The sequence below is a fragment of the Mastomys coucha genome, unplaced genomic scaffold (assembly GCF_008632895.1).
Source record: "Mastomys coucha isolate ucsf_1 unplaced genomic scaffold, UCSF_Mcou_1 pScaffold18, whole genome shotgun sequence".
In the NCBI taxonomy this organism is placed as follows: domain Eukaryota; kingdom Metazoa; phylum Chordata; class Mammalia; order Rodentia; family Muridae; genus Mastomys; species Mastomys coucha.
Window position 1 is genome coordinate 98,502,775 of NW_022196900.1, and position 13,685 is coordinate 98,516,459.

General features: G+C 50.3%; 1 protein-coding gene across 4 annotated transcripts in view; it reads right to left on the minus strand.

The window, feature by feature from the left end:
• Window positions 1-13,685, minus strand: part of Fhad1 (forkhead associated phosphopeptide binding domain 1) — a 128,632-nt gene that overhangs the window by 28,759 nt on the left and 86,188 nt on the right. For all 4 annotated transcript variants that reach the window (XM_031379356.1, XM_031379354.1, XM_031379355.1 and 1 more), the window contains exons 18-23: window positions 12,888-12,995; window positions 11,792-11,896; window positions 5,546-5,719; window positions 3,722-3,947; window positions 1,166-1,250; window positions 684-790 (exon numbers count right to left, since the gene is read on the minus strand). In XM_031379356.1, coding sequence (XP_031235216.1) covers window positions 684-790; window positions 1,166-1,250; window positions 3,722-3,947; window positions 5,546-5,719; window positions 11,792-11,896; window positions 12,888-12,995 — 805 coding nt within the window. The remainder of the gene's footprint in view (window positions 1-683; window positions 791-1,165; window positions 1,251-3,721; window positions 3,948-5,545; window positions 5,720-11,791; window positions 11,897-12,887; window positions 12,996-13,685) is intronic.

A 13,685-nucleotide genomic window follows, 5' to 3' on the forward strand; every position in this document is an offset into this window, starting at 1 on the left:
CCTCCCTCCTCTCCTCCCTCCCTGTTTCCCTCCCTCCCTCCATCCTTTCCTCCCTCTCTCTATTCTTCTCTCCCTCCCTGCTTCCCTCCCTCCCTCCCTCCTTCCCTCTCTCCCTTTCATCTTTCCTTCCCTCCTTCCCTTCTTCTCTCCCTTCTCCTGCCTCCCTTCCACTTCTGGAGTCTGTCTTCGTTACCTTCTAAGTCTGGACTTTTTGTCCTGCCAGAGGCTGAGGATGGGAAAGAGAAGGTGGCCAAAAGAAGCAAGAGGAAGGATGGGGAAACACAAGAAGAAGGAGGCAGAAGTGAGGAGAGACAGCCTGGCTATGTGTAGGTACAGAAGGGTGCGCGACATAGGGCTTTCTCACCCCTACCCTGGATGGCCATCATCAAAGAAGGCATTGTGGTCTTTTTGCATGAGGAAGAGAAAGCTTGTGAGGCCGCTCCAAACTGCACCCAGGCTCACGCACCCAGCCCAGAGGGGAAAGCCTCACTATGCTATGCTAAGCCTCTTGGGGTGGAGATACTCTGAAGCAGATGGCGTTGACATGTCTGTGTGATCCCCCCAGGTGATGGGGTTGCAAGCACACAGGGAAGCAGGTCCCTGGAAGAGGCTTTGAGTCCCAGGCTGCTGCCTCTTGGCCTTCACTTCCTGCCTGAACGGGGTCAGGATGTCAAGTGACCAACCTCTCAGGTCCGACATTCGGCTGTGAGCTTCCCCGAGGTCTGTCCTCAGCTTCATGATGATCTCTTGCTGGGACAGGATTTCCTTCTGAGCCATTAGTAAGTCATCTCTGTAAGAGAAGACAAGAAAAGAAAACCCAGGCAGGCTGTGTCAGTTGTGCTCATCTTCCCTGGTGACTCCTGAGGACCCAGAGGAAAAGCTCAAATGCCCAGGGATGGATCCTGGGACTCCCAGCCCAGGCAGGGGACGGGCGGCCTTTAAATACTCAAGACAACCTCATTCTGATGCACATGTGCTTAGCAGGCTCTAAGGAAGAGCCAGGGGTCTGGTTGGGGTGGGGGTGGGCCTGAGGTCCACTGAGGTCTAGTGAGGGTCCCAGCTGGTCCTGCGTGTGATGGGTCACACGGCAGGGATTGAGAAGGCTAAGCAGCAGGGAGGACTCAGATCTGGCCATGTCCCTGCTCACATCTTCTGAGGTACTCACATCAGGTGGTCACACGCTATTTCTTTGGCGCTGCCCTCCAGCGGGGGTCCTGCTGTGAGCTCTTGGAGCATTTCCTCCTTTGGAGCTATATCAGAAGGGCGTGTTAACGTCATCACAGTTATGCGGTGGACTCTCCCTTTGCCCTCTCCTGTGAACACACCTGTGACTCTTACACCTGTGTCTCTTACACCTGTGTCTTTCACACCTGTGTCTCTTACACCTGTGTCTCTCACACCTGTGTCTCTCACACCTGTGTCTCTCACACCTGTGTCTCTCACACCTGTATCTCTCACATCTGTGTCTTTCACACCTGTGTCTCCCCGAGCTTTCTCTACCCTGAGACTCCTTACATGTGTAGCATGATAAGCCGAGGCTTGTCTCTCTATGCGAAGCCTGGATGTCTTTGAGGAAGAACCAGGGGTTTGGTTGCGCGGGGCTGGGGTCCTCTGAGGTTTAGTGAGGGTCTCAGCTGGCCCTGCATGGGACCTGCTAACATTCATGGCGGGGATTGACAGGCTGACATTTCATCCGCACTGAGGTTTAAGAAGGTGGAGACTGGGGGGCTGGTGAGATGGCTCAGCAGGTAGGAGCACTGACTGCTCTTCCGAAGGTTATGAGTTCGGATCCCAGCAACCACATGGTGGCTCGAAACCACCCATGATGAAATCTGATACCGTCTTCTGTGTACTCATTTATAATAATAAATAAATCTTTAAAAAAATTAAAAAAAAAGCAAAAAAAATAAATTAAAAATAAAAGAAGGTGGAGACTGGATCTCGCTTGTGGTGGAGTTAGAACAGTAGATTGGTCATCTGAGACCATGGAGGTGGAGCCCCGGGATGCCAGCGGCTTATAAGAGGGACAGACACCTTCATGCCTCTTGCATCTTGTCCTTTTCTACCTTCCCCCATTAAAACAAACAAACCAACAAACAAGACCAGAAAAACCAGTCTTATGTAGCCCAGGCTAACCCTCAAACTCACTGTGTAGCTGAGGACAACTTCTGAACTTCCAATCCTCCTGCCTCCACCTCCCAAGTGCTGAGATTGCAGGCGTGCACCACCAGATCATATTTATGTGGTGTCAGACTGAATCCAGGGCTTCCTCATGGAAGTCCTCTACCAACTGAGCCACACGCCCAACTTTGCACACCCATTTTTCTTTTGACATGGGACACCTTGGGCTTTCTCAGGACTCTGCTGGCAAGGCCATCCCCATAAGCACTCCCCCTGCCACTCCGTGAACGTTTATAGGACTGGGTGTCCACTGGGGTCAGCAGAAACAGACAGTGGGCTAAATGTGGCTACGGGTTCTTCCTGGCTGTGGGGTGACATTTACAGACCAGGAAGCATTGTGGGGACGGGGGTGGGGGTGGGGGAGCTGGTGGCAACGGCCCAGCTGAGCTTCAAGAGGTGCAGCCTCATCAATGGGTCATGCTACTTGCCCTTCTTTCTTTCTAGACCAACACCTTAAGAGAATCCATGTTTCCTGGCTTTCCAGCTTCCTCCCTCCCTCCTTAGCCCACTGTCCTTGCTTTCCAATTCTTGCTCGAGTGTGTATTCACTCAACAGACAGTTATTTAGTGCCTGCCTTATGGCAGACAATTAGCTGAGGGTGGAAATGACAAAGACTTTGTCACCCTTAGTATACCATTGAGTATCCTCACTCTGACCTGGACTCTGGGTTAGGAGACAGAGCCTGCTCTGTGCCCTTGTGGTGGGGCCCTCCTTACCCCAAGCCATTGTTAGGGCACTAACTTGGTTACTCATAGGGATAGTGGTTGGCTACTGTGGATCTCCGGTGCCTAAGGTTGGCTGTGGCAAGAGAGGACTGCAGGAATGATACGATGCCTGAGGCTAGCCTGAGCTAACCTCCGTGCCTCCCAGTGGAGGCTAGCTCCCCTCCGGGGGAATTTCGTTGATGTCTGGAGACACTTGACTGTGAGGTGGGTGAGGAACGGGGGAGGGGAGGGAGGTTGTGGGGGAAGGCCTGTAGTGGAGGTCAGGGATGCACCAGGCGCTCTGCCCCGCCTCCAAGTGAAGCTTATCCAGCGCCAAACGTCAACAGTGCTGATGCAGAGACCTGGGGCCTGAGGCCTCTGCTTCCAGATTTTTCCACCCAGAGTTTAGTGCCTGTCATGAGTGACCTAGGTCATTTCAGGTGAGTGAGTGGCATAGCTCTAAATTGCTGTTTTTACCCCGTTTGGGCTTATTTGGTAGGAGGCCGGTCCTTGATGCCCGGGAGAACTGTTAAGTGAGGTCGCAGTGGCCGGTGGCACAGAGAAGGCCCTGGATTGTCATTTACGATGTGGAAAAGACAACCTCCACTAAGAGCTCTGGCTGCCTGTGAGCCTCACTGGCTCACTGGCTTGGTACAAAGGATGTCCTAACTCATTGTTGTAACTTTGGCTCTGATAGGCCTCCGAGGATTTCAAGCATCGTGTGCAATGAGGAGCAGAGGGGCCGATGGAGAACACAGGGGCTTTTGGACAGGGCCTGGCCTGGGGCCCTGCAGGAGTGGTGAGATGTGGAGTTTCTCCCACAGCCCCGGCCCTACCTGTCTCGCTGTCTTTCAACGTTGCGATTTCCCCTTCTATCTTCTTGTAGTACTGAGTCACTTGGCAGAGCCTTTCCTCTAGGCTCACAATGGTCTCCGAGTGCTGTTTGATCTGTTCTTTGTACTCCGAGATTTCCTCCTCGAAGCCGTGCTTCTGGGACTCCCGCTCATCCTGCAAGGCCTTCATTGACTGCTGCTGCAGCTTCAGCCGATCGTCTGAGATGATCTGGGGAAAACGTTGGTAGCGCTCTAACGGAGGAGCCAGAGTAGATGGCCGCAGTCTGCCTCCTTTGCACACACGGGTGCTAAGCTGCATCCTACCTCATGGCCTCTGCACGCCCTGGTCCGGCTGGCACCCTCCTCCCCTCTCCCACTGCAGGTCTCTAACTAACCTCGCCTCCTTGGGAGAACCTTCCCACACACGTGTTCATGGGAGAGTCCCAGACAATTCCTGTTGTTTGTTTTCTTGTCCCTGAGACCTTTATCTACATCTGAAGCGGCCTTGTTTTTTGTTTGTTTGTTTGTTTGTCTCCCCTGAAAATCTGAGCTCCATGCGGCAGGAGCCTTGCTCGCTCTTTTATTGCTAGGTCCACAGCACCTAGACCCAGATGTTTGACGGAAATTAATGAATGGGAGCTGGGTGTGCTGGAGAGATGGACCCAGCAGTTAAGAGCAGTGGATACTCTTCCAGTGACTTGAATTCAATTCCCAGCACCCACATGGTGGCTCACAACCATCTGTAACACCAGTTCCAGGGGATCTGGCATCCTCTTCTGGCCTCCATGGGAACCAGGCACATGGGTAGTGCCCAGACATACATGCAGGCAAAGCACCTACATATAAAATAAAAATAAATGTATCTTGAAAGAATCAATAAATGGACAAAGAGTTAGGTGAGAAAAAAGCAAATTGATTTGTATTTGTGTATGTATGTGTGTGTGTGTGTGTGTGCCCTGTGTGTGGAGGTCAGAGCATGACCTTGGGTATCATTCCTCAGGTGTCATCCACCTCTTTTATTGAGATGGAGTCTCTTCCTGACCATGTAGGCTAGGTTGGCTGGTCAGTGAGCCCTAGGGGTCTGCCAGACTCTGTCTCCCCCGTGCTGGTGCCAGACTAGAAGCATCCACTGCAAATTACCAGCACAGGCTCTCAGACAGAAAACCAGACACCACCTGTGACCACCCTCCACTTTCTGAGCCCTTTTTGACATCTCCACCCGAAGCCCCACCAGCCCTGCCTTCCTCCACGTCCTGCATCAGCATGGATGGTTTGCAGTCTCTCTAGATCCCCAGATTGACTTTATTTTATTTAGAGACAGGGTTCTCATCAAGTTGCCCCACTGTTCTTGAACTCACTTTGTAACCTAGGCAGACCTTGTATGCATGTTTCTCTTCACTCAGCCTGCAGAGTAGCTAGAATGACAAGCCTGTACCACTAGGTCCCTCAAGGTGCAATTTCTCAAACGGGGTGATTTTTGCCGCTAAGGGACATTTGGGGTGGGGGGTATAGGCAACGCTGCTTACTGTCCACAAAGCACAGGTCAGTTCCTGAGAAGAAAGGTATCCGGTGGGGAATGTCTGCGCCAGAGGCTGGGTGGGCGGGCCTGGTCTCATGCCTCCCCCACCCTCCTAAGTCTCCTGCTACTGTGTCTTAGTTAGGTTTCCCTACAGGTCCTCTGGTGGGGAGACTTTCTCAACTGAAGCTCTCTTTTCTCAAATGACTCTGGCTTTTGTCGACTTGACATAATGCCAGCCAGGAAACGATATATCTTCCATGGGGGGTGTGGGGGAGGGGAGTTTACCGGTTTTTTTCAGATCAACCTACCATTTTCTTCTTGGTTGTTTCTAGCTCTGCTAATGTTTCCTTTAACTTCAGGGCGAGCGTCTCGGCTCTGTGACTCTCGGTTGTCTTCATCTGCTGAGCATCCTCCGCCATGGCCAGGGCATCCTTCAATTTATTATTTAAGACATCTTCTTTCTGTCCCTTTAATTCTATCTCCTAGACAAACAGCAAACACCAAATTAACAATGTCGATATTTGCTCTTCCAAGGCCCCTTATCCCCTGTGCCTGCAGAGAGGACACAGGCTCCAGCTTGCTGATGCTTCTTAAGTCTAACGCCCAAAGATTTTCTGAAAGATTCCCATTACTGCAGAACTCTCCTTTATCTTTAGTGGAGATCTGTCTTCTTGTGGTTTCTGGTCTCTCAGCCTCATTCTGTCACCTGGAGCCCTTGACGAAGTTTTATTTCTATTTTATGAGACAGCCCTTTAAACACCTGAGGAGGGCTGCCGTGGTTCTCTCTATAAATCTATTTTCCAGGATAAATGTGCTAAACGCATTCACCCTTTACCACCTGCCCCGCCCTGGAGACACTGCTCCCCTGCACTCCGGGTCCCTGGTCAGACTGGATCCCAGTTGCCAACTCCTTGGCATAAGCTCATGCCTCTCCCTCAAAACCCCTTCATCCTTCTTTGTCGCAGATCCTACTGTCCCCCGGAGACCCTCCTCCAAGTACTAGAGTATGGGCTCCTGCCAGGTCCTATGCTGCGTCCAAACATTATTTTTTCTAAACAGGGATGTGTTTGTGCATTCATGAGTGCACATGTATGAACAGGTGTGTGTGTGTGTATGTATGTGTGTGTATATGTGTATGTGTATGTATCTGTGTATGTGTGTGTATGTATGTGTACATGTGTATGTATGTGTATGTGTGTGTATGTGCGTATGTATGTGTATGTATCTATGTATGTGTGTGTATGTGTGTATGTGTGTGTATGTGTGTGTGTGCGAGTGTGTGTCTCTGTGTGTGCGTGTGTGTGTGTATGTATGTGTGTGTGTATCTGTGTGTGTGAGTGTGTGTGTGTCTGTGTGTGTGTGCGTGTATGTGTGTGTGTGTTTGTGTGTATGTGTATGTGAGTGTGTGTGTGTGTGTGTGTGTGCGCGCGTGCGCGCGCATGGAGGCCACAGGACAACTTCAGGTGTCATGCTCAGAAATGCAGTCTGCCTCTTTTTGAGACAGGATCTCTTCACTGGCCTGGAGCTTCACTTAGGCTAGACTGACTGGCATCCAGCAAACATCAGGAACTCTTTTGTTTCTGACTCCCAGAAGTGTGTGTATGTCTGTGTCTGTCAATCCTCACTCCTTAGAGTCAGTGCTCGAGGCATTGGATCTTCTAGGGGTGGAGTTAGGGGCAGTTGTCAGCCTCACAGCCCAACATGTATGTTGGCAACCAGACCTGGGTCCTCTGCAAGCACAGCATTGCTCCTAACTGCTGAGCCAGCTCTGCCGCTCCCATGCCTGGCTCTTTTGTGTGGTTTCGGGGATTGAACTCAGGTCATGGTGCTTGTTTGGTGAGCACTTTATTAACTGAGCTGCATCTGTAGCTCCATGAAACATCCACGTGTCTTGAGACACGGTCCTGGATGCTCTCACAAACTGCTGCTGCTAGTGAGGATCAGCCTAGCTTTTCTGGAAGATCACATGGGAACAGAGACCGCGAGGGAGGATGTTCACATCCTGGGTCCAGCAGCTGTATTTGCAGATTTATCCTAAGGATGGATCGCTGAACACACACTTGTTCAGTCAAGCAGCTTTTACTTATTTGTTTGCTTATTAATTAATTAATTTTGTTCTTGAGACAGGGTTTCTCTATGTAGCCCTGGCTATCTCACTCTAAACCAGGCTGACTTTGAACTCACAGAGATCTACCTGCCTCTGCCCCCTGAGTGCTGGGATTAAAGGCATTTGTTTGTTTGTTTGTTTTTAAATGACAAAGTCTCAATAGTCCAGGCTGGCTTTAAACTCATGAGCCTCTGCCTCAGCCACCTGAGTGCTGGGATCACAGGCATTTGTGGCCAATCATCTATACCCAGAATAAGTAGGAAACAACCCCAAGGCTGACAGAGGGAGGGGCCAGCAACCTAGGGTCCATCCCACACAGGGCAGACCTGGAATATTCTTCAGTGGCAGGCTGTGGAAGAGGGTTCAGGGACACGGAGACATTTGAGAAATATATAATGTATCAAAATAGTTCTGGAAGCAGTAGCCACCATGCCACTATCTTGGTAACGAGCTGGCCTCACCACATTCGTAATAGCACAGCAGCATCCCAGAGAGACTCCCATTATGGTATCATTGGTGAAAGCTCTGCTTGGCAGGTACAGGGTCGGCCACTGTGAGGCGCTGCTGAGCGATTTTCCATGTTTGTCAAATAGTCTAGAGGGAGCGGGGCTCCTTTTGTAATCAGCAAAGAAAACATAGTTTTTGGAAAAAGAAAAATACAGGCATTGCTGTCCCTAGGCTGCCCCTGTCCCTCGCTGGGAGTCACTTCCTGGTCTCTGTGCCTGAGGTTTTGCCTTGGCCCTGACATCTCAGTGTTGAGGGTCTCTGTGGGGACAGGTGACCTTGCCTGAGAGGATGTAGATACAGAGCCACTTGTCACAGGATGCTCAATGGACTCCTCCAGATGTCCCTGAGGGTCTACCACAGAGTGCACTTGTGTCTGTACTGTGCCATGAAGCTGGACTGCGTGAGGTGCCCTGCTGTCAGCCATTTTTGTTCCACACCCAGAGGACTGGGAGAGACTGGCTGTTGGCGTTCCATACCCATAGGTCTTTGCTCTGTATCCATAGATACTGTAGAGGCACATATTGGCCATCTCTGCCTTATACTCACAGGTCTGAAGATGACTCACTGCTAGCCATCTTTGCTCGCAGAGCCAGAGCTATTTTTTTTCTCTGTTCTCTCTCTTATCTGTTTTGCCTGTGCAGATAAACATCAACTTTTTGTTGTTGTTTTGTGTTTGTTTTCCAAGACAGGGTTTTTCTCTGTTTAGCCTTGACTTGTCTCCGAACTTGCTCTGTAGACAAAGCTGGCCTCGAACTCAGAGATCTACCTGCCTCTGCCTTTCATGTGCTAAGACTAAAGGCGTGTGCCCAGCTAGACATCAATCTTTTGGTTACTCTGTTGTGAATAAGAATAAAATTATGTGCAAATAAGCCGCTTACTACTCAGGTCTCAGTGGTTTTTTTGTTTTGTTTCTGTTTTTTTGAGATATGGTCCCATGTAGCTCAGGATTGAGTCTTGAATCCCCTCAGTGGCTGAGGGTGACCTTGAAGTCCTGGTTCTCCTACCTCTAATGCCCAAGTGCTAGGATTAAAGGCATGTACCATCAAGCCAGGTTTATGTGACACTGGGGACAGATGCCAGGACTTCTGGTATGCTAGGTAAGCTCTCTACCAACTGAGCTGAGTGCCCGCAGCAATCTTTGTGAAGCTGGCTCGTCAGACAGCCCCGAGGTCGTCTTCTTTTTCATGCATCCACTAGTTTTCTTCTTTTGAAAAACATCTATTCAGGGGGCTAGAGAGATGGCTCAGTGGCTAAGAGCTCTGGCAGCTTTCCCAGAGGGCCTGGGTTTGGTTCCCAGCATATACATGGTGGCTCACAACCAGTGATGCCCTCTCCTGGCCTCTGCTGGTACCAGACACACATGCATGTTAAAACACTCAAATGCACATTAAAAAAAAATAATAATAAGATAATTTTTTTAAAAGAAAGAAAAAGTATCTATTCAGGTCAGGTGTGGTGCTCTCAGCTGCTTGAAAGGCTGGGAGGCAGGAGGATGGCAGCGTTGACACAAGCCTGGGTTACATAGTGAGGTCAACTTGGATGAATGAATGAGACTGCATTTCAAAAATAAAATAAAACAAACAAAAAGGTTGACTCTAGCTCAGTGGAAAAGCAGCTGGCCTGTGTGTGTGTGTGAGGCCCTGGGCTCCATTTCCCGGCACCATAAAACAAAAAAAGGCAGTCTATCGGGTACCCGGTGAGTGTTTCGGTTGAGCCACTGGCTGTCTTTTTCATTGAGCTATTTGAATTCCTCAGATGGTTTAGAGATTAACCAGTTCTCTGACCTGTGTCTCTAAAGTATTTCCTGCCCAGTCTAGGGGTTGCATCTGTCTGTTCCCTCTGTCTGGCGGAAGCTTTTAACTTGTCTGTGTTTGGTTTTGCTTCTTGGGGGTTGGAGGGATTGCATAGAGAATCCCTGCCAGAGCCACACAGTGTTGGCTTTGCAGTCTGTTTTCTGTCCTGGTGGATGGTGGGTCCCCTCTGGGTGGGGTGTTACTGCTCTTCCTGATGTGTGTGTGGGGCAGCCGGCCAGCTCTGTCCGAGGTCTCCTAGCATCTTAATGGTGCTTTGGTGCCTGAGTTAAGGGTGTCACTAAGGATGTTTCTTGTCGCTATAGAATTCTTTTTATGAGCCCTTGGTGGAGGTGATCTGTGGGGTTGGTACCTGGGTAGGGCTTTGTCTCAGGAAGCTTGCTTGACATTCGGCTGTGGACTTGAGCCCACTCGCTAGGCAAGTGATATATCTTTAGATTAGATCTTCAGGTCTCTTTTTACTTTTTTTTTTTTTATTTTGAGACAGGGCTTTACCAAGTTTCTAAGCTGATCTTGAGCTTGCTTTGCAGCCCAGGCTGGTCTAGAACTACCTCAGCCTCCTGGGTAGCTGGGATTACAGGCTTCCATGGATAGCCCTGCTGGGCTTGCTGCGTTTTTATATAGTGACCACACACCCAGCAGGCTTCTTCTTGCCCCTGTAACTGCTGGGATAAAATTGGTTCATGATAGACTTTAAAAAAGATTTATTTTATGTGCATGGGTATTTCGCCTGCCAATATGGCTGTATACTGCTCATGTGCCTGGTACCTGTGGAGGTCAGAAGAGGGCATTGGATCCCCTAGAGCTGGAGTTAATGGAGAGTGGTGAGCTGCCGTGTGCGTGCTAGGAATCGAACCTGGGTGCTCTGGGAGAATAGACAGTGCTCTTAATTGCTGAGCTATCTCCCCAGCCCTGATTGTATATTTGTATATGATGACTATGGTGTATATGAGGTATATGTATGTATTTACATTAGTCTCATTACTAGCTTATCTTTTCTAAACAATTTAACCTCTCTTCTTTGCCCACCCCATACTGACTTATCCTCTTACCTCGACATTTACTGACTCGTTCCCACCCCTTGCTGATTCATTTTATGGAATTCCAGGTTGCATCTTCCGGGAAAGAAGGTAGAGAGACAGCTAGCTCCCTTGGTCAGGCCTCATCTGAGCCCCAGGCCCTCACGTGGGAGTGTGGCAGTCCTGAGTTCTCTGGCTTCGCCTTACTTTGCTGGATTCTGCCTCCTCTGTACACCTATCCATCTATTAAGGTCTCCCATTAAGGTGGGGTTCAGAGCAGCTGTGTAATCAATCCCAAGAACTTTGGTGACATATCTTCTCATTAGATGTTCATGTTTAAAATGCTCCAGAGTTATTTGGGCAGTTAAAAATACAGATTCTGGACCCACCTATAGCCGGGGACCTCAACACACACGCATGCTAATGTGTGGGTACCCACGTTTAAAGGAAACCCCGGAAAATGGATGCAAAGAGACTTAAATGCCCTTCTTAGTCCATCAAGCCCTGAAGGTCCTCCCAACACATATTTACATATTTAAATTTAACTCACATTTGCAAGGTTGGATGTTGCTTTTATTTTGACTGAAATACTGGCCAGGGTGTGTGTGCCTGTGTGTGTGTGTGTGTGTGTGTGTGTGTGTGTGTGTGTGTGTGTGTACATGTGCATTGAGTCCCTTCCAAGATGGGAACCCAGGATGAGCAAATGATACTGCAGTTTGTGAGACGGTGTGTAGCCGCCTCCTCTTTATCCACCAGGTCAGAATCGTGGGTCTTAACAGAAACCCCTGCCAGTATAAAGGCAGAAGTGGGTGAAGATGAAGGGTTTAAGAGTCCTGGGTTCAGATCCTGCCCCTGCACTTCTGAGCCAGGAGCTAGCTAGCAGCAGCCACAGGAGCAGCTGAGCCACGTGCACTGTGCATAGGTCTGTCTGTCTATGCTCTGTGAATGAGATCGACTGTGTTTACTAAGTGGGAGCACAAGCCACAGAGACTGTAAGTGACTTCCCTAAGGGCCCACAGCCAGAGGGGAGCAGAAGAAGGTCCTGAAGCCTGGCTGCAGGGCCCGGCAGGCCTGTGGGAGCAATGGTCCTCTCATCTCTATGACTCCTACCTCTTTTTGCTTGGTTAGGCGATTCTCCAGGTCCTGTATTCTCCTCTTCTCCTTCTCTAGCGTGTCTCTCATCTTAAGTTTCTCATATGTGTTGTTCTCTGAGATCTGGAAGTCAAGGAGGGGTGTGGGGGTGAGTGCAGAAGAGAGGGTATGGTGGGTTGGTTAAGAAAGGAGTTCATACGCTCATATAGGTGTTGGCCTTGTTGGAGAAACTCGTCACTGGGGGGTGGGCTCTGAGGTCTCAAAGGCCCATTCCAGGCCCACTCTCTTGCTCTCTGCCTTTGAATCAGGAAGTAGCTGTCAGCTACTGCTCCAGCACCCTAAATGCTGCTGTGTTCCCGCTGTGCTCCCTCTGTGCTCCTGCTGTGCTCCCGCTGTGCTGATAATGGACTAACGACTAACATTTTGAAACTATAAGCAAGCCCCCAATTAAATGCTTTCTTCTATAGGAGTTGCCTTGGTCATGGTGTCTCCTCACAGCAATAAGGCAGTGACCAAGATAGAGGATAAATTAGCTGCAAGGGGAAACCAAGGTGAGTCACCATCAAGATGAGTGACTCAGAGGTTTGGGACAAGAACTCAAGGAATGAGGTGCCTGCCAGGGTGTGAGGTGTGTGTGAGAGAGAGAGGATATGATGAGTCTGGGGAGCAGTGAACTGCATGTCTCTGTTAGTCACAGGAGCATAAAGCGGGGAGGGGCTCCTTGTTCCGGTTTTCTCAGCTAGCTTCAGGAAACGACCTGGTCACAGAGTGTTCAGTCCTGTCACTGGGAGCTGAGCCACTGTCTAACCTGGTAGGTGTTGGCACGGGGACAGGTTCACCCTGGGAAGTCCCTGGCTTTAGGGGGGGTGGGGCAGAGTGCTTAGAACAGCTTCCTGTTCCAGATGGCTCGACTCCTGGAAGCTTCAGAGAAGAGCTATGTACGTCACATACAGCAACCTTTGTCCCACAAAATGAGATCACTTAAATTCCCATTTTTTCAGGGGTCTGAGCTCCAGGGATTGCCTGGGGTCTGCCAGTGAGTGGCAAGTGTTGGCTACTTCCGGCAGAGGCAGCCTGGCTGCAAGTCCTGTGGAAGGGCCCTGGTCGCTCCTACCTCCTTCTGCTGAGTCAGCTGATTCTCCAGGTCTTGTGCCTTCCTCCTTTCTGCCTCCAGCATTTCCCTCATTTTTCTTTTCTCTTGAGCCACATTGCTCTCCAAGACCTGAAAGGCAGAGTCAATACTACCAGTCTCCACACTAAGGCTAACAGTTAGGATGGGCAGCTGCGCCACCCCCAGAATGACCTCATCTCCTATGGCACCCCTGTGGGGAGCTCCTGCCCAGGGCCCTTTCATTTTTTATTTGGCTTATAGACAAGGAAACCAGGAGTCAGAAGAGGTGAGGGCTTGCAGCTATGATGTCACCGGTTGAGAGGAAGGTCAAGGACCTGAGCAGAGCAAACGTGCTGGTTGAGAACAGAGGCCCTGGGAGGGGGCCAGGGTCCGAGTCAGGGAGAAGAGTCTCACTGATGACGGACCTTCCAACTAGTGAAGCAAATTTCTGAAGGAGAATTGGTTTTGGGAGGATGGAGGGGTGGGGATGAATGAGCCAGTCACCACTAGAATTCTTCTAACAGCTAGAAGGGTCAGGGTGAGCCTTCCGGGGATGCCCAGGATGAGGGAAGAGCTCTGGGTTAGCATCTGCTGTCCCTAGCCATGGAATGTCATCTGGTCCAACCATGTCTTGCTGCCTTTACTCCGCTAATGGACTCAACCGCCGGTTCTACCTCCAGGGGACAGAAACCGTGGTCCTGGCACAGTAGCCAAAATCCCAAGAAAAGCCTCTCCCGCACCCGCAGGGCCTCCCTTCTGCACCAGCACCCGCAGGGCCTCCCTTCTGCACCAGCACCCGCA